Genomic DNA, 26786 nt, shown 5'->3' on the forward strand with positions numbered 1-26786 from the left:
ATCATCAGTCACCTGGATGGCAGATTGATGACCCTAAAGCAAAGGCATACACCCCCAAGACAAGATAAGGAGTTGAGCCAAAGGGACAGATAAGAAACAGCTGCAGATCCTCCCACTAACAACTCAAAATAATGCTGATTAAGAGCAACCTTGAATACCTCGTGATTGACAGTTCCCATGTGACATAGGAAGGTCCATAGACTTGTATGGAAACTTATCACTGTAAAAGAAGGGTGTATTGCCATGGGATTTTGGGTTAGTTCTACATCAGCATTGGAGCTTCAAACACATTAGACAGAGGCCCAGCTCCCCATCCCTTATGTGCAGTGCAGTTTCAGTTGGCCACTGAAACTGACTGAGCAACACTGAGTCTAAATGGGCTCTTTTATTATACCCTGGAGTAAAGAAGGGTCAAATGGTGTCTAGAACCCTTAAACAGAGTCTACACCTACAAGTACCTGTCCCCCACTGTCTCTCAACATATTGGACTTTGGAACCTATTTCCCCTGCCAAGTGAGTAGCATTCAGTTGAAGGTGAATCCCTCCACTGGGGTATACCATGTACAATTCTGCTGCCCTCGGTTCACACAACAAGGATAACACTTTTTTACTCCTGCCCCAATAACAAGGAGACTGAGGATCCAACACCAGCCACAAGTGATCATTTTGGCAAGCAATCCCATCATGCTGAGCACCTAGACAGGGTGGGTGTGTCCATGCAAATGAAATCAGCTTCTGAAGTCTTTTTCCACAGCTCACCACTAGAGGTCAGGGGAGAGCTCATTCAGACTCTGCTTACAATGTTTGCTGTGTCAGGGACATGTTCAAAATCTTGGTATAAGCTTTATTTTTAAAAAATTGATGTTACTATGAGACTTTATACATTTGATGGACTGTAGGCATGGTAAATCAAATCTTGAAGTAGGTCTTTTAATGAATCTCATAGTTTTGCATTAAAGTATAGAAAGGATTATTTTTCAGAAAACTGAATGCAGCTCTTTTGTAAAAGACATCACCATAAGACATAATGATATTCAAAATAGTATAGTAAGATGTTAAGTTTTCTATTATACATATAGTTAATTGGTCCCTAGAGGTTTCAGATTTAACAGTCAAGTCTCAAAAAATGTACCTGATACTTACTAACCTGAGGATTGATCTAGTAGAATAAAAAAATACCTGAACAAAATTTTAAACACAACCTATTTTCCTAGTCTAGATGTAGCCTACAGTTTGCATTCCTCAGGCAGTCTTCAATAACTTCATTTCAGAGTTTCTTGTCTCAATACTACTTATCCTTGGGGCTGGTTTCTTACAACAACATAGTCCAAGTAATCTGTAACAAAAGTCCCAAACCTCATCATCCATTTCTCATATCAGTGCAAGACATCTCATCCCCCATATACCACACACTGGCACCTTTGCCCACATCTGGACACTGTCAGTCCTCTTCTGTCCTTCTACCAGGACAGCCACTCCAGCTGTTCCAACTGGAGTGCAACCCCTGTTTTCCCAGTAGGAACCTCCACAGGTTGCTGGAAGCATCCTTGCCAGGGGAGAATCCCTCATTCTTTCGGGACCTCTCACTGTCTCCAGCCCTGGAGATGTCAGCTTCTCCCATTTTCAGCTCTCCTCAGCCCTTGGCACCAGCTCTGCAGGTGACAGCCAGCAGGCACTCCTTTGGCTGCTGCTGCTCCTGCCTTTAGCCCTCTCTAGTCCTTTGACCCTGACTTAGGGACACCAGCCAGCAAACCCATCTTGCTGATCTCCTGCCTTCCGCCAGCAACCACCTTCTGCTTCCTTCCAGGACTCCTCCAGTCACTGGAGCTGGCCTATGGCAACTCTCACCTGCCCTTCCTGACTGAACCAATCTACTCTGACTCACTGGGTTTCTCACTGATCCTTTTATAGTGTCCAGGAACTGCCTCACCCTCTTAATTGGCCAAATTGGAGCACCTGCTCTGGCACAGGGGCACTGGACCTACTTCATGTACTGAGGCCAACCATCCTGTGATAGTGGTGTTTTAGGGATGCTATTTAACCTCTTTTCAAAGGTTTAACTTCCTGGCCCTGCAAACAGATCCTGGTCTACCAGCTGACCTCCATTCTATATCTCTCTTCATGCATTTAAAAATTGAGCTTGTAGATGTCTATAACTTAGTTTTAACATAATTCTATTCCATTTTGATTATCACCTGTTAACAAATACTACAGGACCATCTCACACAGGAGTCTTATTATCTATTTAAAAAATTTGCAGCACAGAGTGACTGATTTAGAGAAATGGATTTAGAATTCAGACCGCATTCTCCATTAAAACAACAATTTTAAGATGGTTCAAAATCTGGCCTAAAGGAAGCTGAGAATCCGTCTTTAGAAATTAGCCATCTGTAGCTAATTTGGATACATTTTCACTTTTGTTAATGAACACATTTAGAATTACTCATTCTCATAATGAATGTTTGTTCTGATAAAGCACTTGGTCTGACTTCTGCAGAAAAAAATCTGTGGGAAAATGAAAGTGTGTTAACCTGAAAAAATTATGAATAACATCAAATTGAAAAACAAAAAAGCAACATGTTTGAAACTTTGTCAAAACATTATAAAAAAATAATGAACACTAATTTAAAGATGTATCCTCAGGCATATACACACAGGAAATATGCTACCCATAAAACTTGGGGAATTGATTTAGTAATTTAGAGGACAGATGGTTGGTATTTGCTTGCTGACACAATAACACCAAATGCTCACAAACTTATTTTTCAGATTTTCCTGTCAATTGCATTACCATCATAGGATCTGATCCTGGAAACATATACATAGCTTAGTAATGTACTCTCTGAATAGTCTCATTGACCAGTGCAAAAGTGCTCACAGGATCGGTATGTCAGCTTACGCCTTTGAAACTCTGTTCTGGTCAGTAAGTGTTTCCTATGCATCCAGAGAACCACAACAAGGTGAGTAAAAGGTAGGCCAGAGAAGAGACATCTAGATGAGAACCTGAATAAGAGTTTTAGCTATGTAAACAGAAAAAGAATGCCAGAACTCAGAAATATTGTGGAGGAAGAAATGGCAAGACTTGTAAATAACCTGGATTTGTGGGGCTAGAAAACAGAATCAAAGATGAATGTTTGAGGATAATGGTGCTATCAGTAGTTATGGAGAAAGGAGGGAGCAGAGGGTTTGGAAGAGAAGATAAGGCTTCCATTTGCTCATATTAATATTAAGTTGATTGGGAGACACTACAAGGAAATGTTTTGTTTTTTCCTTTTAAAGTTCTAGGCTCTGTGCACATGAGCAAAAACAAGAGACCAAGTGTTCTGGGTACGCTCAAAAGCTTGACACTCTAATCTCATCAACATAAATTGGTTCAATAAAAGATATTGCCTCACCTACCTTGTCTCTCTAATTGCTATTATCAACATAGGAAAATCCTTTCTACTTACAATGGAATCTTGTTATAAGCGGGGCTTGGAAAAAAATTACCTAGCATCTTTTTGGGGTAAAAAATTCTTGTGCTGCCATGCTCAAAGTCTTCTCTAATAAAAATAGTAATACCACTTTGTGTACACCATTAATTATTTGACTAACATTTCAGAACAGGGCTGCATAAAATAAATGTTAACATATTGAATTTGTCTTGCATTTGTTCTTTTATTCCTTGTTACTCATATTTTTCTCTCCTTCAACATTGTATGTGGGTGTCTTTTTCTCCATTTTGTTGTTTCTAAGTCTAGTTTTCCCTCCCTCCCTTTCTCTCCTTACTAGTTTTTGTTTGCGCCCTCCTTCTGTGTTCTTTTTCAGTCTCTCCTTCCTTCATTCCTTTCTCCTTAATTGCTTACCTGTCTCCAAGTCTCTCACTTTCTCATATCTCCCCTTAACCTTCGTTAACTTCTCTTCCACCACCATGCACACAGTTTTCTTTCCCCTAAATCACATATGTGCACAGAAGCAATATCTCAATCTTGCAAAGACTACCAGGCATTTTAATGTTAGAACACGGTGTTCAAGTTATAATTTAGCCCACGAAAGCTTATGCCCAAATAAATGTTAGTCTCTAAAGCCTGGTCTACATTAGGCGTTTAAATCGGTTTTAGGAGCGTAAAACCGATTTAACGCCAAAACCGTCCACACTAGGAGGCACCTTATATCGATTTTAATGGCTCTTTAAACCGGTTTCTGTACTCCTCCCTAACGAGAGGAGTAACGCTAGTATCGGTATTAACATATCGGATTAGGGTTAGTGTGGACGCTGATCGACGGTATTGGCCTCCGGGAGCTATCCCACAGTGCACCAGTGACCGCTCTGGACCGCAATCTGAACTCGGATGCAGTGGTCAGGTAAACAGGAAAAGCCCCGCGAACTTTTGAATATTTCCTGTTTGCCCAGCGTGGAGCTCCGATCAGCACGGGTGGCGATGCAGTCCGAAATCAAAATAAAAAAAGAGCTCCCGCATGGACCATGCGGATGTGATCGCTGTAAGGGCAGGCAAATCCGTTCTATCAGCGCTCCGTTACAGAAGATGAAATTCAGAATCCTTTTTTAAAAATCTCCAGACAGACGCCATAGCAGGGACTCAGCGCACTGCAGCGTGACAAGCGTAACGGAAAGCCAAAGAATCAAATGGATGCGCATGGACTGGAGGACTGAAGCTATCCCACAGTTCCTGCAGCCTCCGAAAATTATTTGCATTCTTGGCTGAGCTCCAAATGCTTCTAGGGTCAAACACAGTGTCCGCGGGTCAGGGCATAGCTTGGCAATCTACTCACCCACCCCCCACCCACCCCCAGAAGCGAAAGGTAAAACAATCCTCTGACTCTTTTACATGTCACCCTATCTTTACTGAATGCTGCAGATAGACGCGATAGTGCAGCACTCAACACCAACATCCTTGCTCCCCCCCCCGCCATGGGCGGCTGATGGTACAATACGATGGAAATCCATCCTCATCATCAGCATAAGCTGATCGTACAAAAAGATGGAAATCCATCCTCATCATCAGCCTCAGCTGATGGTACAAAAGGACTGGTAACCGTCCTCGTCATCAGCCTATTGGCCCTAATTTTTTCTGGTGGATGGATGGTGCAATATGGCTGGTAACCATCCTCATCATAGCAACAGGGGGCTGAGCTCCATCAGCCCCCACCCTTCATGTGTAAAGAAAAGATTCAGTTGCCCCTGGACTAGCAGTGGGATGCTGGGCTTCTCTCCTACACACTGCTTAATGTCCTGTCTGGACTATCATAGCAGCTGGAGGCTGCCTTCCACTCATTTCTCACTAACAAGTCAGTGTGTCTTATTCCTGCATTCTTTATTAATTCATCACACAAGTGGGGGGACAATGCTACGGTAGCCAAGAAAGGCTGGGGGAAGAACGGAATCAACAGGTGGGGTTGTTACAGGAGCACCCCCTGTGAATAGCATACAGATAATTTCTGCAGGCTCTGACACAGAGCAGCTGTGCTCTCTGGTTCTATGATACGGTGGTTCTCTAGCACACTTGCCTATATTAGGCAGCACTGATTCTATTTTTAGATACCAAAAAGGAGGGATTGACTCAGGGAGTCATTCCCAATTTTTGCTTTTGCGCCCCTGGCTGATCGGCCAGGGGCACTTATGACAGCAGCTAATGGTACAAAACGATGGAAGGTGCAATATGGCTAGTAACCAATCTTGGCTTTTGCGCCCCTGGCTGATTGGCCAGGGGCACTAGCAGCAAATGGTACAAAAGGACTGGTAGCCATGATCATCCTCAGTTCCAATTTATGGAAGGGTTTGGATGGTGCAATATGGCTAGTAACCATCTCTGCTGTCATGCAAAAGCAAAAGCATGCTTCTGTGTAGCGCTGCTGAATCGCCTCTGTGAGCGGCATCTAGTACACATACGGTGAGAGTCACAAACGGCAAAACAAGCTCCATGATTGCCATGCTATGGCATCTGCCAGGGCAATCCAGGGGAAAAAGGCGCGAAATGCTTGTCTGCCGTTGCTTTCCCAGACGAAGGAGTGACTGACGACATTTACCCAGAACCACCCGCGACAATGATTTTTGCCCCATCAGGCACTGGGATCTCAACCCGGAAGTTCCAAGGGGCGGGGGAGGCTGCGGGAACTATGGGATAGCTAGGGAATAGCTACCCACAGTGCAACGCTCCAGAAATCGACGCTAGCCACGGACCATGGACGCACACCACCGATTTAATGTGCTTAGTATGGCCGCGCTCCACCCGATTTTATAAATTCTGTTTTACAAAACCGGTTTATGCACATTCGGAATAATCCCGTAGTGTAGACGTACCCTAAGGTGCCACAAGGACTCCTCGTTTTTGCTGATTCAGACTAACAGCTACCACTCTGAAAGCTGAATATCTCAAAAGCTTATCTATCTTTACCTGCAGCCAACTCACATAAGGGTGTGAAATTTGTTCTTACATTTGAAAACAAAATCAGAGAAATTACAGCAAGGCTATGTGTTATCCCTATGCACATATACTCAAGGTTAGAATTTATCACCATCCCATTGTGCTTTCTGTTAGTCTATAAGGTGCCACAGGATTCTTTGCTGCTGTTTACTTAGAGAATGTCTACATTTGCAGTCATAGAGTGTGATGGCAGCTCATACCCAAGATTTAATCTAACTAGCTTGGATACCAGAAGCCGTGACAGCTTGCTTTACTCATGGGGCTAGTCCATGCTGATTGCCCAGGGTTCCAGGCAGGCTTGTACCTCCCTGGCTGAAGCATGAGCTGCCATGGCTTCACTCTTCTGATACCCGAGATAGCTAGATGAAAGCTAGCTCAGGTATGTCCACTCAATCTACATTCATAACCCATGACTGCAGTGTAGACAAACCCTAAATCAGCAGTTTTAAAATAATTTCTTAAACTGAGGGAGACAGCAGCCGGTGTGGCACAGATTGAGCACAAAGGACTTTGGACTTAGTATGAATCATAGAATTCAAGATCAGAAGGGACCATTATGATCATCTAGTCTGACCTCCTGCAAGATGCAGGCCACATAAGCCGATCCACCCACTGCTTAAGCAAGCGACCCCTGCCCCATGCTTCGGAGGAAGGCGAAAAACCTCCAGGGCCACTGCCAATCTACCCTGGAGGAAAATTCCTTCCCGACCCCAAATATGGCGGTCAGCTGAACCCCGAGCATGCGGGCAAGACTCTCCAGCCATACCCTCTGGAAAAAGGCTAACAATATCCTATCATTGACCCATTGTACTAATTACCAGTGTGGCACTTAATTGACCTATTGACTAAGCCCGTTATCCTATCATACCATCTCCTCCATAAACTTATCTAGCTTAATCTTAAAGTCATGGAGGTCCTTCGCCCCCACTGTTTCCTTTGGTAGGCTGTTCCAGAATTGCACTCCTCTGATGGTTAGAAACCTTCGTCTAATTTCAAGCCTAAATTTCCTGACCAACAATTTATATCCGTTTGTCCTTGTGTCCACATTAGCACTGAGCTGAAATAATTCCTCTCCTTCCCTGGTATTTATCCCTCTGATATATTTAAAGAGTGCAATCATATCTCCTCTTATCCTTCTTTTGGTTAAGGAAAACAAACCGAGCTCCTCAAGTCTCCTTTCATACGACAGGCTTTCCATTCCTCGGATCATTCTAGTGGCCCTTCTTTGTACCCGTTCCAGTTTGAATTCATCCTTCTTAAACATGGGAGACCAAAACTGCACACAATACTCCAAATGAGGTCTTACCAACGCCTTATATAACGGGACTAGCACCTCCTTATCCCTACTAGAAATACCTTGCCTAATGCATCCGAAGACCGCATTAGCTTTTTTAACGGCCTCATCACATTGCCTACTCATAGTCATCCTACGATCAACCAGGACTCCTAGGTCCTTCTCCTCCTCCGTTACTTCCAACTGGTGCGTCCCCAGCTTATAACTAAAGTTCTTGTTAGTCATCCCTAAATGCATAACCTTACACTTCTCACTATTGTATTTCATCCTGTTACTAATACTCCAGTTTACAAGGTCATCCAAATCTCCCTGGAGGATATCCCAATCCTTTTCCGAATTTGCAATACCTCCCAACTTGGTGTCATCCGCAAACTTTATCAGCCCACTCCTACTCTTGGTTCCCAGGTCAGCGATAAATAGATTGAATAAAATTGGACCCAAAACCGAACCTTGAGGAACTCCACTGGTAACCCCCCTCCAACCCGACAGTTCCCCCTTCAATACGACCCTCTGCAGTCTCCCCTTTAACCAGCTCCTTATCCACCTCTGGATTTTCATTTCGATCCCCATCTTTTCCAATTTAACCTGTAATTCCTCATGCGGTACCGTATCAAACGCCTTACTGAAATCAAGATATATTAGATCCACTGCATTTCCCTTGTCTAAAAAATCTGTTACTTTCTCAAAGAAGGAGATCAGGTTGGTTTGGCACGATCTACCTTTCGTAAACCCATGCTGTAATTTGTCCCAGTTGCCATCGGCCTCATGCTCCGTAACCACTCTCTCCTTTAAAATTTTTTCCATGACTTTGCATACTACAGATGTTAAACTAACAGGCCTGTAATTACCCGGTTCACTTTTTTTCCCCTTCTTGAATATAGGAACTATATTAGCTAATCTCCAGTCAAACGGTACAACCCCCGAGTTTAGAGATTTATTAAAAATCATCGCTAACGGGCTTGCAATTTCACTCGCCAATTCCCTTAATATTCTAGGATGAAGATTATCCGGGCCCCCCGATTTACTTCCGTTTAGCTGTTCAAGTTTGGCTTCTACCTCAGATACCGTAATGTCTACTCCCATATCTTCATTCCCATCAGTCCCTCTATCACTATTCCTTAGCCCTTCATTAGCCTCATTAAAGACCGAGGCAAAATATTCGTTCAGATATTGTGCCATTACAAGATAATCCCTAATCTCCACTCCGTTTAAAGTTTTAAGCGGTCCCACTTCTTCCTTCTTGGTTTTCTTCCTATTTATATGGCTAAAAAACCTTTTGCTATTGGTTTTAATCCCCTTCGCTAGGTCCATCTCCACTCGGCTCTTTGCCTTTCTCACTGCTTCCCTACACCCTCTGACCTCAATAAGGTAGGTTTCTTTGCTGATCCCTCCCATTTTCCACTCCTTGTACGCTTTCTGTTTTTTCTTAATCACCCCTCTAAGACGCTTGCTCATCCAGCTCGGTCTAAAACTGCTACCTACGAGCCGTTTTCCCTTTCTCGGGATACATGCCTCTGACAACTCCTGCAACTTCAACCTGAAGTAACCCCAGGCATCATCTGCCTTTAGATCCCTAAATATGTTAGTCCAATCCACTTCCCTAACTAGTCACCTTAATTTAGTAAAGTTAGCCCTTTTGAAATTGTATACCTTAGTCTCAGATGCAATTTTGATTATCCTCCCATTTATTTTGAAACGAATTAGCTCATGATCACTCGAGCCAAAGTTGTCCCCTACAACTATTTCCTCAACAAGGTCCTCGTTATTCACCAAAATCAGATCTAAAATGGCATCCCCCCTCGTCGGTTCAGCAACTACTTGATGAAGGAATTCATCAGCTATCACGTCTAGGAAAAGCTGAGCCCTATTATTATTACTAGCATTTGTTTCCCAATCTATATCCGGGAAGTTAAAATCCCCCATGATCAAACAGTTCCTATTAGTATTTACCTCCTTAAAAACATTAAAGAGCTCTCTATCCATATCCAGGCTAGATCCCGGCGGTCTATAGCACACCCCAATCACTATCCCAGGGGAGGCTCTAGTAGTTTTCTTCCCCAATGTGACCATTGCCCAAACAGACTCCGTATTATCCATTGCATTGCTAGTTATTTTGTTACATTTCACCTCATTATTGATATACAATGCTACTCCCCCACCTTTACCTTTGCATCGGTCTTTCCTAAACAGCACATACCCTTCCATACCTGTACTCCAGTCATGGCTACCGTTCCATCATGTTTCGGTTATTCCTACGATATCCGGTTTCAATTCCCGGACCAGGAGCTCCAGTTCCTCCATTTTGTTACCTCTGTGTCTCAGAGGAAGATTAGGCTGTTTGTTAACTAAATTAAACCACTAAAAAAGTAGCTTCTTTTTGAATGAGAAAACCTACTTCTTAGTGACAAAGTAAAACCTTCCAGTATAACTATGGAGGTAAAAGTCAAACAGCATGTAAATCAGGATGGGGGCTATGCAGTTTACTGCACAAAATTCAAAGATGTGCTGGGCCAGTTGTTGCCAAGTGATGGAATTTAATTATTTTAAGGTTCAAACGGCTACTTTAAATAAAATTATAAGTGTTATTGCTTCTGTTGTGGAGTGAGATGAGAGTTTCTTTAATAACAGATAGCACATACAATAGGTACCAAAGTGAAATTATCTGAATTTGCGAGACAGGGAGCATTGTCTGGATGCATCAGCCCACTTAAAGTTTGACCAGGGATGGAACCGAGCGGTTATGCACCCAAGGCCAAAGTGCTCAAAAATAAAATAAACTAATATGAACTAATACATTACGCTGACCAAATATATCTTTGAAGTAAACATTAGTAATCTTGGTCTCACGGGGTGTTGGTATCAGAAAGATATAAATAGGTATATATGTATATAGAAAGAGCAGTAGCACAGCTAGCTTTATGCTAAATAATATAGACTATACAAACAACTTCAAAGATAAATTCAGAGAGGTGATGTAGTCTAGTGAATAAATTGGAAAATGGCACAGGTCCTGCCACTAGCTATGGCAAACTATCTATGATTAGGGTATGTTTACACAACAGCCAAGATAGACAACACTCTGGTTGAGCTATCACTCTGAAAACAGCAGTGTGATTGCAGCGGCATTAGCAGTGGCTTGGGCTAGCCACTTGAGGACATAGCGAGGAGGTAAGGTGAGTTTGTACTCAGCTAGCCTGAGGCCCAGCCTGTGTCACCATGGTCACACTGCTAATTTTAGCATACTAGTTTGAGCAGAACTAGCATGTCTGACTACCCATGCTGGGAAGAACCCTCCCCCAGCTGCTGTGTAGACATACCTTTAGGCTACATCTACATTACACACTGATGGCAGTGACATGTAAGATCTATGTAGCTACATGCTGCAGTGAGAAAAGCAAGCTGCGTCCACACTGTGGTGTGTAGCTACTTGTATCAGTGAAAAGCTTCAGCAGCTCCCTACTGCTGGGAGAGGGGAGGCAGTGGGCTTTCCCAACTGCCTCCCCCATCCAGAGTCTTTCCTTGCAGCAATATATATATATATACACACACACATACACTCAGTACAATATGTTTCTTTTATGATAGAGAATAAATGGAGTTTTCTAATTATTGATCATAAAGTCAACAGATTCCAGTTAATAATGAAAAAAATTATACATTTAATATCAAAAGCAACTTCAAGTACTTTCAATACAGTTTAGTATTCAGTATATAGTTTTTATTTTTTTTATCAAAAGTGTATTTGGGTAGATTATTTAATATTTCATTTTTGAGTACTATTCATTTTTGCATGGAGTTTAAAATGACACGTGTTTGATGATCTCAACTAGCTCTTCACAAGAATCATAATTCACACCACACAACCACTGCATGTGTTTCAAAACTGAGTCTGGCTTGGACAAAGTCAGAAATGCAGTGAATGTGTCTGGAAAATACACTACTGTTTTCTCCCACAGTAGGTCAGGTTGCAGACCTTGGTATGAAGCAGTACACAACACTGCTGCTTGTAAAAGAATACTTAGCATAAATAGTACAGTAAATTTCATTTCCCAGAGCTACTCGTCCCTTAACCATTCAGTACAAAAATAGTTACAATTAGGTATATATTGCACCAATTTCCTCACTGTTATTACTTAACTCCACAAGATCCTGGATAGCTCTCACCCTGCATTAACTGTTCTCTTTGTTTCACTAGGATTATACTAAGATTTTAATTTCCATAGAAAACATGGGGAAAGGGCAACAGACACACACATAAAGTGTGTGAGAGTGTATTTCTATAACATTGTTAAATAGTGTAGTTAAGCAGCATTCACAAAGGAAACTACACATTAGACTTGGAGATCATTTTCTCCAGTAGGTTCATCATTCTCTCCTGTAGCTGCAGGCTTTGAACTTGAATGATGTTTTGTTGATCCAGAATCCTGCGGACCTCCCTACAGGTTTCTTCCATAGCTCTGCTTAACTTCTTTTGTTCTTCCAACATGGCTTCCATTAGTTTTAGTTTCTTCTTTTGGAAACTACAGCTTTGAAGCTTTCTTTTCTTAACTGGTCTTTCTTCAGCTCTGAAATACAAATATTTTTTCAACATTAAATTCATACATCTGTTAAACTATATCTGGCCTAAAATTCTATAGCCCTTTCTTGATCAAGTTATGTCTACTAGGGCTGATAAAAACCAACTTTATCCTACCATAGCTTTAAGAAAGTGCATTCTTTACAGTTGTATCATTTAGAAAAAGTTACTACTGAGCTTCTGGAAAAGACCCAGGAATTGCCTTGTTTTTAAGAAGGGTTTACTTTACATAATGCAAGGCAGAATATTAGCCTTTTATCCAGATATTTCTTACCCTTTAAGCACCAAAGTTTTACTGTGAGAGGTTGGTTGCTGTCTTTGAAGATCCGATCTTGTTAAAAATATATTTATACTGGACTTGGAATTCTAACTTGGCTCCATAGCTGCAGTAAACATCTCATCACCAGGCCCTGCTACTTTAGGGCAAGATAGTAGCCCATTGTTACAGATCCTGCAGAGCTCTGCACCAATGAGGCTGTTCCCACTGGGGTGTAAGCCAAATCTCAAATCGTGTCCTTGCAGTACTCTCTGTGTGTCCCTCAATCAGTGTTTAAATTGTTGCCTGTAGTTTTCCCATAAGTCCACCACCATATGGGGAGGTGTGTGGTAAGAGAAATTAACTACTATTAGACAAAATAAAGTTCTTCAGAAAATCAAATAGACTAGTTCTGATCTTTGGAGAAAAATCTATGAGTTAAGTTAAGTCAACTCAACTCAAAGGCTACATAAGTGGATAAGACTACACATCCAGTCATGTTATAAACTAACTGATGTGCCTCTGCCTGGATGTGTCAGAGCTCCCTCAACTAGGGAGATAGCATCTTTAATAGCATGCACCTGCTGTATGTCCTTATCTGAAATCTGTAGGACTGTTACTTTTTTTTTTTTGGGGGGGGGGGAGTTGTGTGTGTCACCTTCACAAATCACTATTTGCTCAATGGTGTATCAAGAGAAGTTTCTGGATTTTGGAATATAGTGTTCAAATTGTTGCTATGGTCCTCCTCCAGTGCACCACCTCTGGATGATCAGTGCTAGTCGGTCTTCTACACTGGGGCTTTGCGGCAGCAATGGTAATGAAAAAGAAAGAGGGGTTACAGACAAACAGTAACTCTTGTTCCCCAAATGTACTGCCACCAAAGATCCACACTGACCTTCCTCCTTGTTCATTCTCCTTCAGAGCCTACTTGTAAAAAAGGTGCTTCAAGAAGTGGAGAAAAATTGGGAGATTTAAGGGAGGGAATGAAAGGAGTATTTGTATCCTCAGTCTATGGAAAATAGGGATCAAGAAAATTGTGTGTGCCTCTCAATTGCCAATCACTGCTCAAAAGGTTTCTGTGATCATGTGGCTAAGCACAAATCTCCTAGCATGTGGCTCTGTAGAGGTAATACAGTTGGAGAACAAGAGCAACTGCTGGCATGATGATCTGGAAGGAAATAGAGAAAATAATTGCTGATAAAATTTGGAGATGATGATTGGCAGAATAGTAAATAATGATGAGGACAAGGCAGTCATTTAGAGTGATCAGTGTTCTCCTAGTAAGGTAGGCACAGTCAAACAAAATGTGTTTCAATACAGTCAAATGCAAGGTGAGACATCTCAGAATGAAAAATGCAATACATAATAGGGGTCTGTATCTCTGGAAAACAGTGACTGAAATAGATTTAGATTTCATAGTGGACAAACTCCTCAACATGAGTTCCAAAGGTGATGCTGTGGCAAAAAATGGCTAATGCACTGGATGTATTAACAGGGGAATAGTGAGTAGGAAGGTGATTTTACTTGTGTGTATGGCATTGGTGAGACCCGTACTAGAATATTGTGTTCATTTTTGGTGTGCACATTTTTTAAAAGATGCTGAAAAATTGGAGAGGGTAAAGAGATGAGCTAGAAAAATTATTTGTGGGCTGGAGAAAATGCCTAAAAGAGCTACATCTGATTAGTTTATCAAAAAGAAAATAAAGAGATGACTTGATCCTGATGAATAAGTACCTTTAAGGAGAGAAAATACTGGGCACAAAAGGGCTCTTCGGTCTAGTGCAGAAAGGCATAACAAGAACCATTGGCTGGAAGTTAAAGTCAGAATAAAAATATTTGTGATTAATCATTGGAACAGACTACCAGGGAAATGGTGGATTATCTATCTCTTGACGTCTTCAAATCAAGACTGAATATCTTTATCTAAATCATGTATTCCAGAAAAACATGTATTCATTGGGCTCAGCACTGGAATAACTGAGTGAAATTATATGGTCTGTGTTATACAATAGGTCAGACTAGATGATATAATGACCCCTCCCTGGTGTTAAAAATCTATTAATCTATTAAAATAGTTCCTTCTTCTTCGAGTGATTGCTCATATGCATTCCAGTTAGGTGTGCGCGCACCGCGTGCACGTTCGTCAGAAGATTTTTACCCTAGCAACACTCGGTGGGTCGGCTGGGCGCCCCCTGGAATGGCGCCGCTATAGCGCCGAATATATACCCCTGCCGACCCATCCGCTCCTCAGTTCCTTCTTACCACCCGTGTCGGTCGTTGGAACAGTGGAGCGCGGCTTAGCTGACCTCCACTTCCCTAGCTACTCATAGTTTTCTCTCGTTAATTCTTGTATATATAGTTCAGATTTATATAGTTGTAGTTAACTTTATTCGTTTGTAGTATAGTTAGTGTACATAGTTCACAGGGGTTTGGGGATTATCCCCTTCCCCGCACCTGGTGCCGGGTACTATGCCCGGTTCACAGAGTTTCAAACCGTGCTCGGCCGGCCATAACCCAATGCCGACAAGAGATCCTCTCCTAAGTGCCTCGAGGAATCTCACCTAACAGGTAAGTGCCGCATTTGTAAGGCCTTTAAGCCGAGAACAATAGGGGAGCGAGACTTTCGTCTCAAGCAGCTCCTGAGGGAGGCAGCTCTTACTCCTCCACTCTCGGCACCAAGCGCTGGTCAGTCTTCAAGAAGCGCTCCCTCGGCACCGGATCGCCGGTACCGCCAAGGCCTCTCGGCACCGGCCGTCGCCGGCACCGACGTCCGCTCAGCACAGATCCCTCTCCTGGAGGATGAAGAGGCACAGGACTCCTGCTGCGTCAGAGCCGCCTGCTCCGCAGCCCGAGCGCTATACTAAGTCGGACCGCCCGGCTCCGATACCTGCCGCGGCACCGACAATATCGGCACCGTTGACTCCGGCCACGCAAGAGCCGTCGAGTCCAGTAACTGAACGCTCCCCGGTGCGAGCCGTGGTTGAGCTCACTATTCCCTCCACGCCGGACACATTTCCATGTCGAGGGAGTTGATTGCAATGACAGCGCCTGCGCTGCCTCAACCCCCGGCACCACCGGTTATATAGTCGATCGGCAAGCCTGCCTTGATCAGACCACCCTGCGTCGGCACCGCAGAGCGGCACCATTCACCATCGCGGTCCTGCAGATGTTCTCGGTCCCGTCGCCAATCCAGGTGCCGACGCCGCTCGCAGTCCCGGCACTGTTCTCCATTTCGGTACCGGTCGTACTCGCAGCACCGATCAGCGTCCCGTTCGCCGGCCCGGTACATTCGGCGCCAATCCAGCTCCCGGCACCGCTCCAGGCACCGGACTCCCGTCACCACTCCCGACGTCGAGCCTCGAGATCTCGGTCGACCTCCCGGCACCGTTCCGGTCGCAGGTCCCGTTCTCGCTCCCGGTACCGGTATGCCTCCCGGTACCGATCCCCGGTGCCGCGTCGAGCAACATCAGCTAGAGAGGGAGACTCTGCCCAGGGCTTTTTAGCTCCTCCATGGCCATCCAAACATGCATCACTGTCGTCCTGCGCAGGCAGTTTATACGCGCAGGACTGTGATTCAGATGTGCACACCAGAGTCTTCCAGGTGCCCCAGGCCCAGGACCCTGACCCCATCAGTGGTCACCCTGTACATCTTGGGCGTGCCATCAGGCCAAAGGCCTACCTGTGATCCCATCTCGCTCTGTTCCGTCAGAGCACTGGGTGCCAGAGGCGACAGTTAGCCGGCCCCTCCGACCGGTACGGAGGAAGCCCCGGTTCAGCCACCGGACTCCCACATCCCACCAGATCAGGAGGTCGTCCAGGAGCGCAAGCCCACACAGGACCCGCTTGTCCCCGGCCTTTCTTCTTCCTCCTCCCCAGATGAGGCTGTGGCAGGAGCGTACTCCTCGGGCCCTCCTCTAATCGACTTGGGGGGCCATCAGGACCTCCTGAGACGGGTGGCACTCAATATGAATCCCCAAGTGGAGGAAGTCTCGGAGATACGGTATCCGGTCGTAGACATTCTGTCGGCTGACGCCCCCACTAGAGTGGCCCTACTATTCATTCCGACGATAAAGGCTAATGCGGATACCATCTGACAGTCTCAAGCTACTATCAGGCCCGCGGGCACGGGAGTCGAACGCATGTACATGGTATCCCCCAGGGGCTACGGGTACCTATATGTCCACACACACACCCCGCTCCCTTGTCGTCCAGTCCGTCAATGAGATGGAACACCATGGCCCGATGGCACCAGCCCCTAAATCCATGGAGGCTAGGCGAATGGACTTACTGGGCCGTAAGATGTACTCGGCAGGGCCCCTGCAACTTCGCGTAGCAAACCAGCAAGCCCTGCTTAGCCGCTACTATGGGCGGCGGTGGGCAAATTTACGGAGTCGGTTCCTCAGAACTCCCATTAAGAGTTTGCTGCCCTCCTGGAAAAAGGGAAGAAGGTGGCGAGAGCTTTCCTCCAGGCCTCGTTGGATGTAGCTGACTCCGCAGCCACGACTCGGGCCTCGGGTGTTGCCACGAGGCGCATTTCATGGCTCCAGTTATCGAGCCTTCCCTTGCAGCTGCTGCACACTATACAGGACTTGCCCTTCAATGGCAAAGGCCTGTTCTCCAAAAAAAAAAAAAAAAAAAAAACTGACCCTAGGCTGCAAAGCCTAAAGGACAGCAAGGTCACTGCTCTCCCTCTCAGCATGCACACACCGGTGACTCAGCGCCGACCTTTCCGCCCCCAGCCTCACTGCCCTTACCCTGCGCCTAGACAAAGACAGGACTTTGCCAGCAGGCGTCGCTGAGGCAGTCGTAGGCATCTGTCAGGACCCCATAACAATTCCTCTTGCAAGAGGGGTGGACGCTCCTCACCATCGGAGCTGTAGAGGAGGTACCAAAGGACGAAAGGGACAAAGGGTTCTACTCACACTAATTCCTAATCCCCAAGGTAAAGGGAGGTCTCAGACCTATCCTAGACCTGCGGGAACTCAACAAGTTCATGATACACCTGAAGTTCCGCATGGTATCCATAGGGACCGTCATCCCATCCTTGGATCCCGGAGACTGGTATGCCGCCCTCGATATGAAGGGTGCGTATTTTCACGTCGCCATTTATCCTCCACACAGAAGGTACCTCCGGTTTGTGGCCAACCGTCATCATTTCCAGTTTACGGTCCTCCCGGTTGGCCTCTATACAGCCCGAAGTGTACTCAAAGTGCATGGCTGTAGTTGCCGCCTCTCTCCGCCACCGTCGGATACACGTTCTCCGTATCTAGATGATTGGCTCATTCGAGGGACCACCAGGGCCCAAGTTACCAGTCATGTGGGCGTCGACAAGGATCTATTCCTGCGACTAGGCCTGATGATCCATATAGAGAAATCCACTCTGATTCCCACACAGGGAATAGAATTCATTGGGGCCATTCTGGACTCCAGTCTCGCAAGAGCCTGCTTACCTCAGCCTCGGTTTCACGCAATGGTAACAATTATACAAGGTCTACAGACCTTTCCGATAACTTTGGCTCACACTTGCCTAGGTTTCCTGCGTCACATGGCTACCTGCACGTTCGTAACCAATCATGCCAGGCTTCGCCTCCGTCCACTTCAATTGTGGCTCACCTCGGTGTACCACCCGGGCAGAGACAGCATAGTCATGGTAGCCTCGATCCCCCCGAGCGTCCCAGGCTCCTCCGATGGGGGGTCGACGCCCTCCCTGGTGTGTGCAGGGATGTTGTTCCATCCACCTCACCCCTCGGTGTCCCTCATGACGGACGCCCCATCTCTCGGGTGGGGGGCTCACCTGGGTCAGTTTCGCACTCAAGGCCTTCGGTCGGCTCAAGAGCTGGCCTTGCACATCGATGTCCGGGAGCAGTCTGCCTTGTGTACCAGGCGTTTCAGCAGCACCTGCAAGGCCGTTGTGTCTCGGTGTTCACAGACAACACAATGGCCATGTGTTACATAAACAAGCACGGAGGAGCACGGTCCTCCCGTCTTTGCAGGGAGCTATCCAACTCCGGGACTTCGGCACAGCCCAATCGATAGACCTGGTAATGTCCTTTCTCCCGGATCACTCTGGTGGATCGCCACAGCAGATCCTTCCTGTCTCTCAAGTGGTCAATTCCTCCGGACGTTATCCATTCTGTTTTCCGGAAGTGGGGCTTTCCCCGCATAGTCCGATTCGCTCTCACGAGAACAGAAAGAGAGAGAGAAGTTCTGCTCATTCCAAGGCCTCTCCCCGGGCTCGATCTTGGAGGCTTTTCTGATGCCGTGGATGAGCCGTCTGCTGTACGCTTTTCCACCATTCCCGCTGGTTCACAGGGCATGCACATTAGTACTATGGGAAGTAATATATTCGGGAGGTCCTATCACCCAGATTGGAGGGAGAAAGTAAGACAAGCCAACACAGTCAAATAGCCACAGTTACAGGAAGACTATAAGCCTAGCCTTATTAAATGAAATTTAATGTGGATAAATGTAAAGTAATGCACATTGGAAAAAATAACCCCAATTATACATACAACATGATGGGGGCTAATTTAGCTACAACGAGTCAGGAAAAAGATCTTGGAGTTATCGTGGATAGTTCTCTGAAGATGTCCACGCAGTGTGCAGAGGCGGTCAAAAAAGCAAACAGGATGTTAGGAATCATTAAAAAGGGGATAGAGAATAAGACTGAGAATATATTATTGCCCTTATATAAATCCATGGTACGCCCACATCTCGAATACTGTGTACAGATGTGGTCTCCTCACCTCAAAAAAGATATTCTAGCACTAGAAAAGGTTCAGAAAAGAGCAACTAAAATGATTAGGGGTTTAGAGAGGGTCCCATATGGGGAAAGATTAAAGAGGCTAGGACTCTTCAGTTTGGAAAAGAGAAGACTAAGGGGGGACATGATAGAGGTATATAAAATAATGAGTGATGTTGAGAAAGTGGATAAGGAAAAGTTATTTACTTATTCCCATAATACAAGAACTAGGGGTCACCAAATGAAATTAATAGGCAGCAGGTTTAAAACAAATAAAAGGAAGTTCTTCTTCACGCAGCGCACAGTCAACTTGTGGAACTCCTTACCTGAGGAGGTTGTGAAGGCTAGGACTATAACAATGTTTAAAAGGGGACTGGATAAATTCATGGTGGCTAAGTCCATAAATGGCTATTAGCCAGGATGGGTAAGAATGGTGTCCCTAGCCTCTGTTCGTCAGAGGATGGAGATGGATGGCAGGAGAGAGATCACTTGATCATTGCCTGTTAGGTTCACTCCCTCAGGGGCACCTGGCATTGGCCACTGTCGGTAGACAGATACTGGGCTAGATGGACCTTTGGTCTGACCCGGTACGGCCTTTCTTATGTTCTTATGGCAAAAGTAAAACATGGTTAACTGCCATATGGACATCCAGCACATTTATAGCTACCTATGTAATTAACTGGTTACATACCCTTTGAAGTTAGAATAATTTGGACTGCACACGGTCCTTGGAGTTTAACAACTGGGTAAGCACAGCTTAAATTGTTTTTGACTGAACCAGATTCTAATACTATTTGGCCAACTAATGAGAATGAAACCAAATCATTTAGAAGTGAGTTCAAAACACATTTTAACCTAAGTCTCTTAGCTAGAGCACAGCTTTTAATACCTCTACACTTGCTGACCAAACTGTTTAACTCCTGTTCAGTCACATCAGAGTGTAAACCTGTGGTGAGGCCTGTATAAATCAGGACAACATCCACCTCAGAAAACCAAAACCTTTTCTTACCATTTTTGCCCTGATCACACAACAATGAAACTCAGCTAGTGCTTTCATGCAACTTGTCGCATCGTTTTCCTAATCAGTTGGAACTAGAACTATTATAAACCTGCTATTATACCACATGCCACAGATAACCTAGGACTGCATCTACATTTGCAAATTTTATGGACAAAATTCACTACTGGTGTAGCTCTACTAGTAGTAGCAATAGTAGAAACTGTAGTTACCAGTGTATCATGAAATCTTGCTTTGAGTGGCCTTTTCTACACAAACCTTCCACTATTGCACTGGCACTGGAGTGAATATAAAACAGCCACCAGTATTCTCACTGCAGGGGATGGGTTCTTCAGTCCCCCAGACGGTCGGAGGCAGATGTTTTGATTGGCTGGGTGAACCCTCCGGATAGTTCCTCCCACTGAAGATCCCCTCCAGAATTTTCTCTGCCTCCAAAGGTAAAGTAGCCTAGGAGTCAGGCCCTCTGTAGACTGTCCATAACTGATTCATCTTTTCTTCTTTTTCCTTTTTGTTCTAGGGTCTCTTTCCTTCAGCTCTCCACTCTTTTAGTTTGGGGTTACTAGCTTTTTAAAGGTCATTTAAATTTACTCTACAGGGCTTGGGCATTTGTGGGAACTTTTTACCAAGCTCCTTCTCTCAAATTAGCTCCTGCAATGGATGAAAAAGCAAAAAAGAAGGGAAAGGGCCGGGTCAGTACCCTGTGCTCAGCACCTTTAAAATACATTAAAATTTATTAAAAGGGAAAGTGTTCCTTTTGTATCCTCAACCTTGGTGATACCATGATTAGAAAGCAGGCCACCAGCCCACCCCAACAGGACAGCATGGTGGCAGCTGTGGACAGACAAGGGGTCCAGAAAGACAAAACACTGACAAAAGTGCCCTGGCCACCAGGAGCTCACTCCATGGCCACTGATGCAGACTGGATGCATCACCAGATGTCCCATTCCAGGAGGACAGACCATGGAGGATCCAGGAGCTCCAGCCAACAGAACTGGCTCAGAGTAACTCCTTGGGGTCCAGTCACCCATCCAGCAGACAAAGCACCATGGCAAGGGGCATCGCATATAGCCAGGGACCTCCCTTATTCTGCCACAGGCCATGCTGCATCCCCTCTGACCCTCAGGGGTCCCAAGAACCAACAGTGTCACAACAAAACCAATATTCTACCACTGCCCCTTCCTCCCTTTACAGTGGGGTTGATGTGGCCATTTTGGAGCCAGGCAGCCATTTTAGAACAGGCTCTTGGCAGAGCATCAGCAGCAGCCATCTTAGGGCCCTCATCCCACAGAAGAAACGGGCACAGGAGGAGACAAACATACAGGCCACCCTTCATCCATTTCCCCATCCTTCTCCCTGGTGTCCAGGTGGTGGAAAAAAGGGACTAGAAAGCAGATAATAAAGAATCTGAGGTGAAGGAAATCCAAGAGGATCACCAGGAACTCTTTTTCCCTGAACAGTTTTATAAGTCGATTCTGAGAAAAGCAATTGCCTTATTGGTTATCTTCCTTGATACTCAGCCAAAGAGAGTAAAAAAAAAGGAGGATGAGGAGGATGTCAAAGAGTCAAAATACCCATAAATAAGTTCCAGTCAACTCTACAACTGAGACTTACATTCTCATCCTGGCCTTACACCTTAAGGCTGTAAAAGCGGAATGGGAAAACCCGGCTAAGTCAAAGAGTCTGACAGAAAGAGCAAAAATCTATAACTTCCACCAGTCAAAAAGTGTTCTTGGTGGTTTTACCTAAAATGGATGCAGTCTTGTCAACTCTCATCAAGGACACTGTCCTCCCCACCGAAGAGGGCTTCCTACTGACAGAAGGTGGAATCAGTTGTCTGCAGAGGCTATGAAGTGGCCACAGTACCACTTAGTGCCTCAGCAACAGCCACCTATTTTTGCCCGAGCAGTACTTGCTTATATTGAGTCCTCTCAGACATTCCCAAAAAAATGAAAAGATCCAAAGGATTGGGCTCCTCAAAGAAAATCTCTAACATATTCAGATGCTTTCAGGTTCTCCGCCTGATCAATGGTGTCCAATGCAGTGGCAAGAGGGTGTCCATGTCAGTGGGAGGAATTGGCCACTGACATGGAAGGAAGATATTTCCACAGAATAGGTTTCGGTTTTCATGTCCTCGGAGGGAAAATGTGTCAGGGAACCAATAGAAAGACCTGCTCCAAATCACAGGACAAACCCCCCAAAAAGTGTCTCCTCCTCCTCTCCTCATATTGAGCTCCCCTAACTAACTCAGAAGAGTTTTTAACCCTTTTCACTCTAGGCAGCCCATTCAAGGTTATGCAGCTTCATACAGATATGGTTCGAGACACAACAGATTATCTAAGTATAGTTGGGGGAAAGCCAGCTCCAATAAACTCTGACACACCTTCTCCACGAATGCTCTTAAGAATAATCAATGGCTCCACAACCTTTCCCTGTGAAGTCATCTATCTCTTTTTGTTCTCACCTGGTTTGCCTCCACCACAGACAGATTTGGGAGAGACATCATTTCCAGAGTTATGCCATAGAACTCAGAAGGGCCTTCTGCCCCAGATTTCTTCTCTCTCAATAATCAAGAAGCTGTTCTAGATTTAAAGACTCAACAAGTCAATCCACTCTCACAAGTCCAAAAGGAGACTGCTTAGTCCACCCTGGCAGCCACCACACAGGGGAATTTCCTAACCTCCATGAACTTGATGTGCACATATCTCCTCACCCCCATCTTTCCAACCCACAGACAGTACCTCCAGTTTGCATAGTACACTGTGCACATGCCATACAATGCCCTTCTTTTTGGCATGCCACCACCCCCACAGTATTCACAAGGGTCCTGCTGGTAATAGTGGCATCTCTACATATTGATGTTATCCTGTAAGAGTCCCTTCCCTACAGAAGTCAGTCAGGGATGCTCAATTGATAGTACATACCTTTCAACAGCATGGGTTTATAATCAATCTGAAGAAAAGCCAGATCATCCCTACACAGACCATAGAACACCTAAGGGTTTTACTGAACACCACACTCTGGGCTTTCCTCTCCAGAGATAGGCAGGCATGGATTATGGAGCAAACATACAAGATCCTTCACAGCTCTCACTCCTGCATGAGGGACTTACTACTACATAGTACTATATTCGTTTTCATGCAATACCTACCCTCATGGGCAAATTTTCATTTAAATTGTTTACACTTGTGGAGGCCAAGAAATAATTAACAAGGATTTGAAAGGATCTTAAATGTATGTTAGCTAAGTTAGCATGAGTTAGACTGGCTGTGACCCTAATGCTGTGAGATATGTAGAAATAAGATAATGTGGTACAGAGTGAATTGTGTGAAAAGTCATTACGACCTTGTAAAATGCAGTCTTGTTTTTGTTCTAGTATTGAAGACAAATAAGATAGCGAATAGGCTTATGTATAAACAAATGCAAATGTTTTCCTTTAATGTCTCCAGGATTGCTAGCCATTGTCTGTAACAAAGGTATAAATGATTGCTATGATTGTTTACTAATTGAGAGAGATCTGTCCGGGACAAGGGGCAACCCAGTTTCCTATGACACTCTCTCCCTCTTGTGATCACTAGAGAAAGTAATAAAGTATTTGATTTTGCTGTACCCAAACAAAAAGCGAGAACTTAGTTTTTCTTCGACACACTTCTACATATTGAGCTCCCCTACTCTCTGTAAGACTTCCTTCCACAGTAAATGGTCTCTCAGATGGTGGTTACATCCGAAGAGGGACACCATAATGATGGATACTAGTTTGAGGGGATGGGAGTTCACAGAACCCAACATATAGTACAAGGTCAGTGGTCAGGGACAGAATTTCATTAAACCATTAATAATTTGGAACTGCGAGTGATTTCTCTAGCCCTTCAGGCACTCCTTCCCACTTTAAACTCCAGATACATATTTGTATTCACAGACAATACCACTGCCATGACATACATGAATGGACAAGGGGGCACACAGTCATGCTTGTTACAAATGGAAACCATAACCTTTTTCAGTTAGGCCGAGAGAAACATTCGAACCATGCATATCAAAGAGAAACTGAATTCCATGGAAGATTGCCCTCGGCCACAGAAGAGCAGTCCAAGGGGTGTGATGTCTCCACCAGAGGGAGGTCAACCACATAGTCCATTCCTTTTTTTTTGGAAACTAATATGGGATTTCTTTGCATCCAGCTCCAACATCAATACAAATAACTTCTATAGCAGGAGCAGAGATCTTTGGGCCAGGAGAATTGACATCTTCTCCTACATGTGGCCAAAGGCTCTTCTATTTGCATCCCCTCCTTTTCCCATGATAACACGCAAGATACAACAGTCGCAGCAACAACAACCTACAATCATTTTGACCACACTGCACTGGCCCAGACAACCTTGTTTTTTCAGACCTGTCTGCAGCCCCACCACTACCACTACAATTCACTCTGGATTTATTATCACAGGGCATCAGTTCCATGGCAACCCAGCATCTTGGAATCCTACTGCCTGATTACTGAGCGGTCACATTAAAAAAGAGTATAGAGGCGCCACTATTGTTTTCCACAGCAGCAGCAATATTGTCCTCAGTGCCCATTTGGTCAGCCTTTTCCTCCTCCGAGGCACCAGACTACCCCAGAAAGAGAGAGAGATCAGAAATCAGTTGGACTTGGGGTTCGGCCAGTCCACATGACTTCCCCCGGCACCCTTCAAGCATGCACTTTGACTCCGTGGCCTAGAGCACTGTTCCAGTCATTGCTCCTCCCTTCTCATCTCGCCCCACTGGGGACAAGCTGGCGCACTTTCACAATGCTTGGGGCTCGATCACCACTGACAGCTGGTTCCTAAGCACCATCAGATTGGGTTATGCCATCCAGTTCCTCTCCACACCCGCTTCCCCTCCCTCTTCAAAAGCCCCCTGGATACTGTTCCTTGAGCAGGTCCATTTTCTGCTGGCTTTGGGAGCAGTGGAGGAGGTTCCACCAGAACACCGGGGTCACGGCTTCTACTCCTGATACCCAAACACAAGGGAGGGGTAATACCCATCCTCGACCTTCACAGCCTCTACAAATATATCAGCTACATGGAGGTTCCCAGTGGTCACTCTGTCGACTGTTCTTCCTGCATTGCCTCAGAATGACTGGTTTGCTGCTCTGGACCTTCAGGACAACTACTTTCATGTCATGATTTTGCTGAGCCACAGAAAGTTCTTTTGATTAATTGTGGCAGAATACCACTTTGAGTACACAGTGCTCCCATTTGGCCTCTCCTCAGCCCCCAGGTTTTTACTGAATGCACGGTCATTGTTGTTATGGCATATCTCAGGAAGAAGGGAATTCACATCTGGACAACTGGTTACTGAGAGACAGATCCAGAGACAAAGTTTTTACTCATGTTGGCACCACGCTGTGCTTTCTTGACCATCTGGGTCTCAATCCTGAACACCAGAAAGTCAACCTTAGCCCACACTCAAAAATTGAACTTATTGGGGCCCTGTTAGAGTCCATGACATCTAGAAAATTTTTGCCCACCAACCATTTTCAGAGAATTCACCGTCTTTGCCGTAGTCTGCAGTCTTAGCCTTCCATGACAGTTTGGATGTATCTGAGGCCTTGGACCACATGTCTGCTTTCATGCAGGTGATCCAATTTGCAAGGTTGCATCTTTGCCCCCTTCAAATGTGGCTCAGGACAGTCTACCATCCTGTTTTTCATCCTCTAAACTAACTGGTTCGTCTTCCTTCACTGGTCCTGGACTCCCTGCCATTCTGGATGCGTCCAGAGAATGTTTGCCAAGGCATTTCCTTTGTCCTGCCCTCGCCAACCAAGTCACTTATTACCAATGCCTCCCTGATAGATTGTGAGGTGCACCTGGGGTCACTGAAAGTACAGGGATGGTGATTGGAACAGGAGGCCTCAGATACATCCAAACTGTGCTGGAGCTTTGGACCATCTATAATGTATGTCAAGCTTTTTGGTACTATGTCACAGATTCAAGTAGTTCACATACTTACTGACAATACCACTACGATGCACTACGTGAACAAACAAACAAAAGGGGAGCACACTCTGGGTTGCTATGCCTAGAGGCGATCAGGCTGTTGCAGTTCTGCATCAAGGAGAACATTTCTCCGATAGCCATTCAATTGCCTGGGGTTCAGAATGATCTCACAGACCATCTCAGCAGGTATTTTTCCCTGAGTCACGAATGGTCCCTGAAGACAAATGACCTTTGGGTCATCTTCACTGCTTGGGGCATCCCAATGATCAACCTGTTTGCTACAAGAGACAACAGGAAACATCATCTGTTCTGCTCTTAAGAGGGCCTCAAGTACAGGCTCCCTGGCTGATGCTTTCCACTTCATCTGGCAGTTGGCTGTCCTGTATGTCTTTCCCCCAATCCTGATCATACCTCAGGTCATCCTCAAGCTCAAGGCCGATCGGGCCATGCTCATTCTCATCACCCCAGCATGGCCAAGACAGTGCTCGTTCTCCGAC

General features: G+C 45.1%; 1 protein-coding gene across 2 annotated transcripts in view; it reads right to left on the reverse strand.

Annotated features, from left to right (window-relative positions):
• Positions 1–11469: 11469 nt before the first annotated feature.
• MSANTD1 (Myb/SANT DNA binding domain containing 1) overlaps positions 11470–26786 on the reverse strand; it is a 68248-nt gene continuing 52931 nt past the window's right edge. For both annotated transcript variants that reach the window (XM_045017512.1, XM_045017511.1), the window contains exon 4: positions 11470–12284. In XM_045017512.1, the coding sequence (XP_044873447.1) occupies positions 12044–12284 (241 nt within the window). In that variant the 3' untranslated portion in view covers positions 11470–12043. The remainder of the gene's footprint in view (positions 12285–26786) is intronic.

The sequence above is a fragment of the Mauremys mutica genome, chromosome 5, assembly GCF_020497125.1.
Source record: "Mauremys mutica isolate MM-2020 ecotype Southern chromosome 5, ASM2049712v1, whole genome shotgun sequence".
NCBI classification, from domain to species: domain Eukaryota; kingdom Metazoa; phylum Chordata; order Testudines; family Geoemydidae; genus Mauremys; species Mauremys mutica.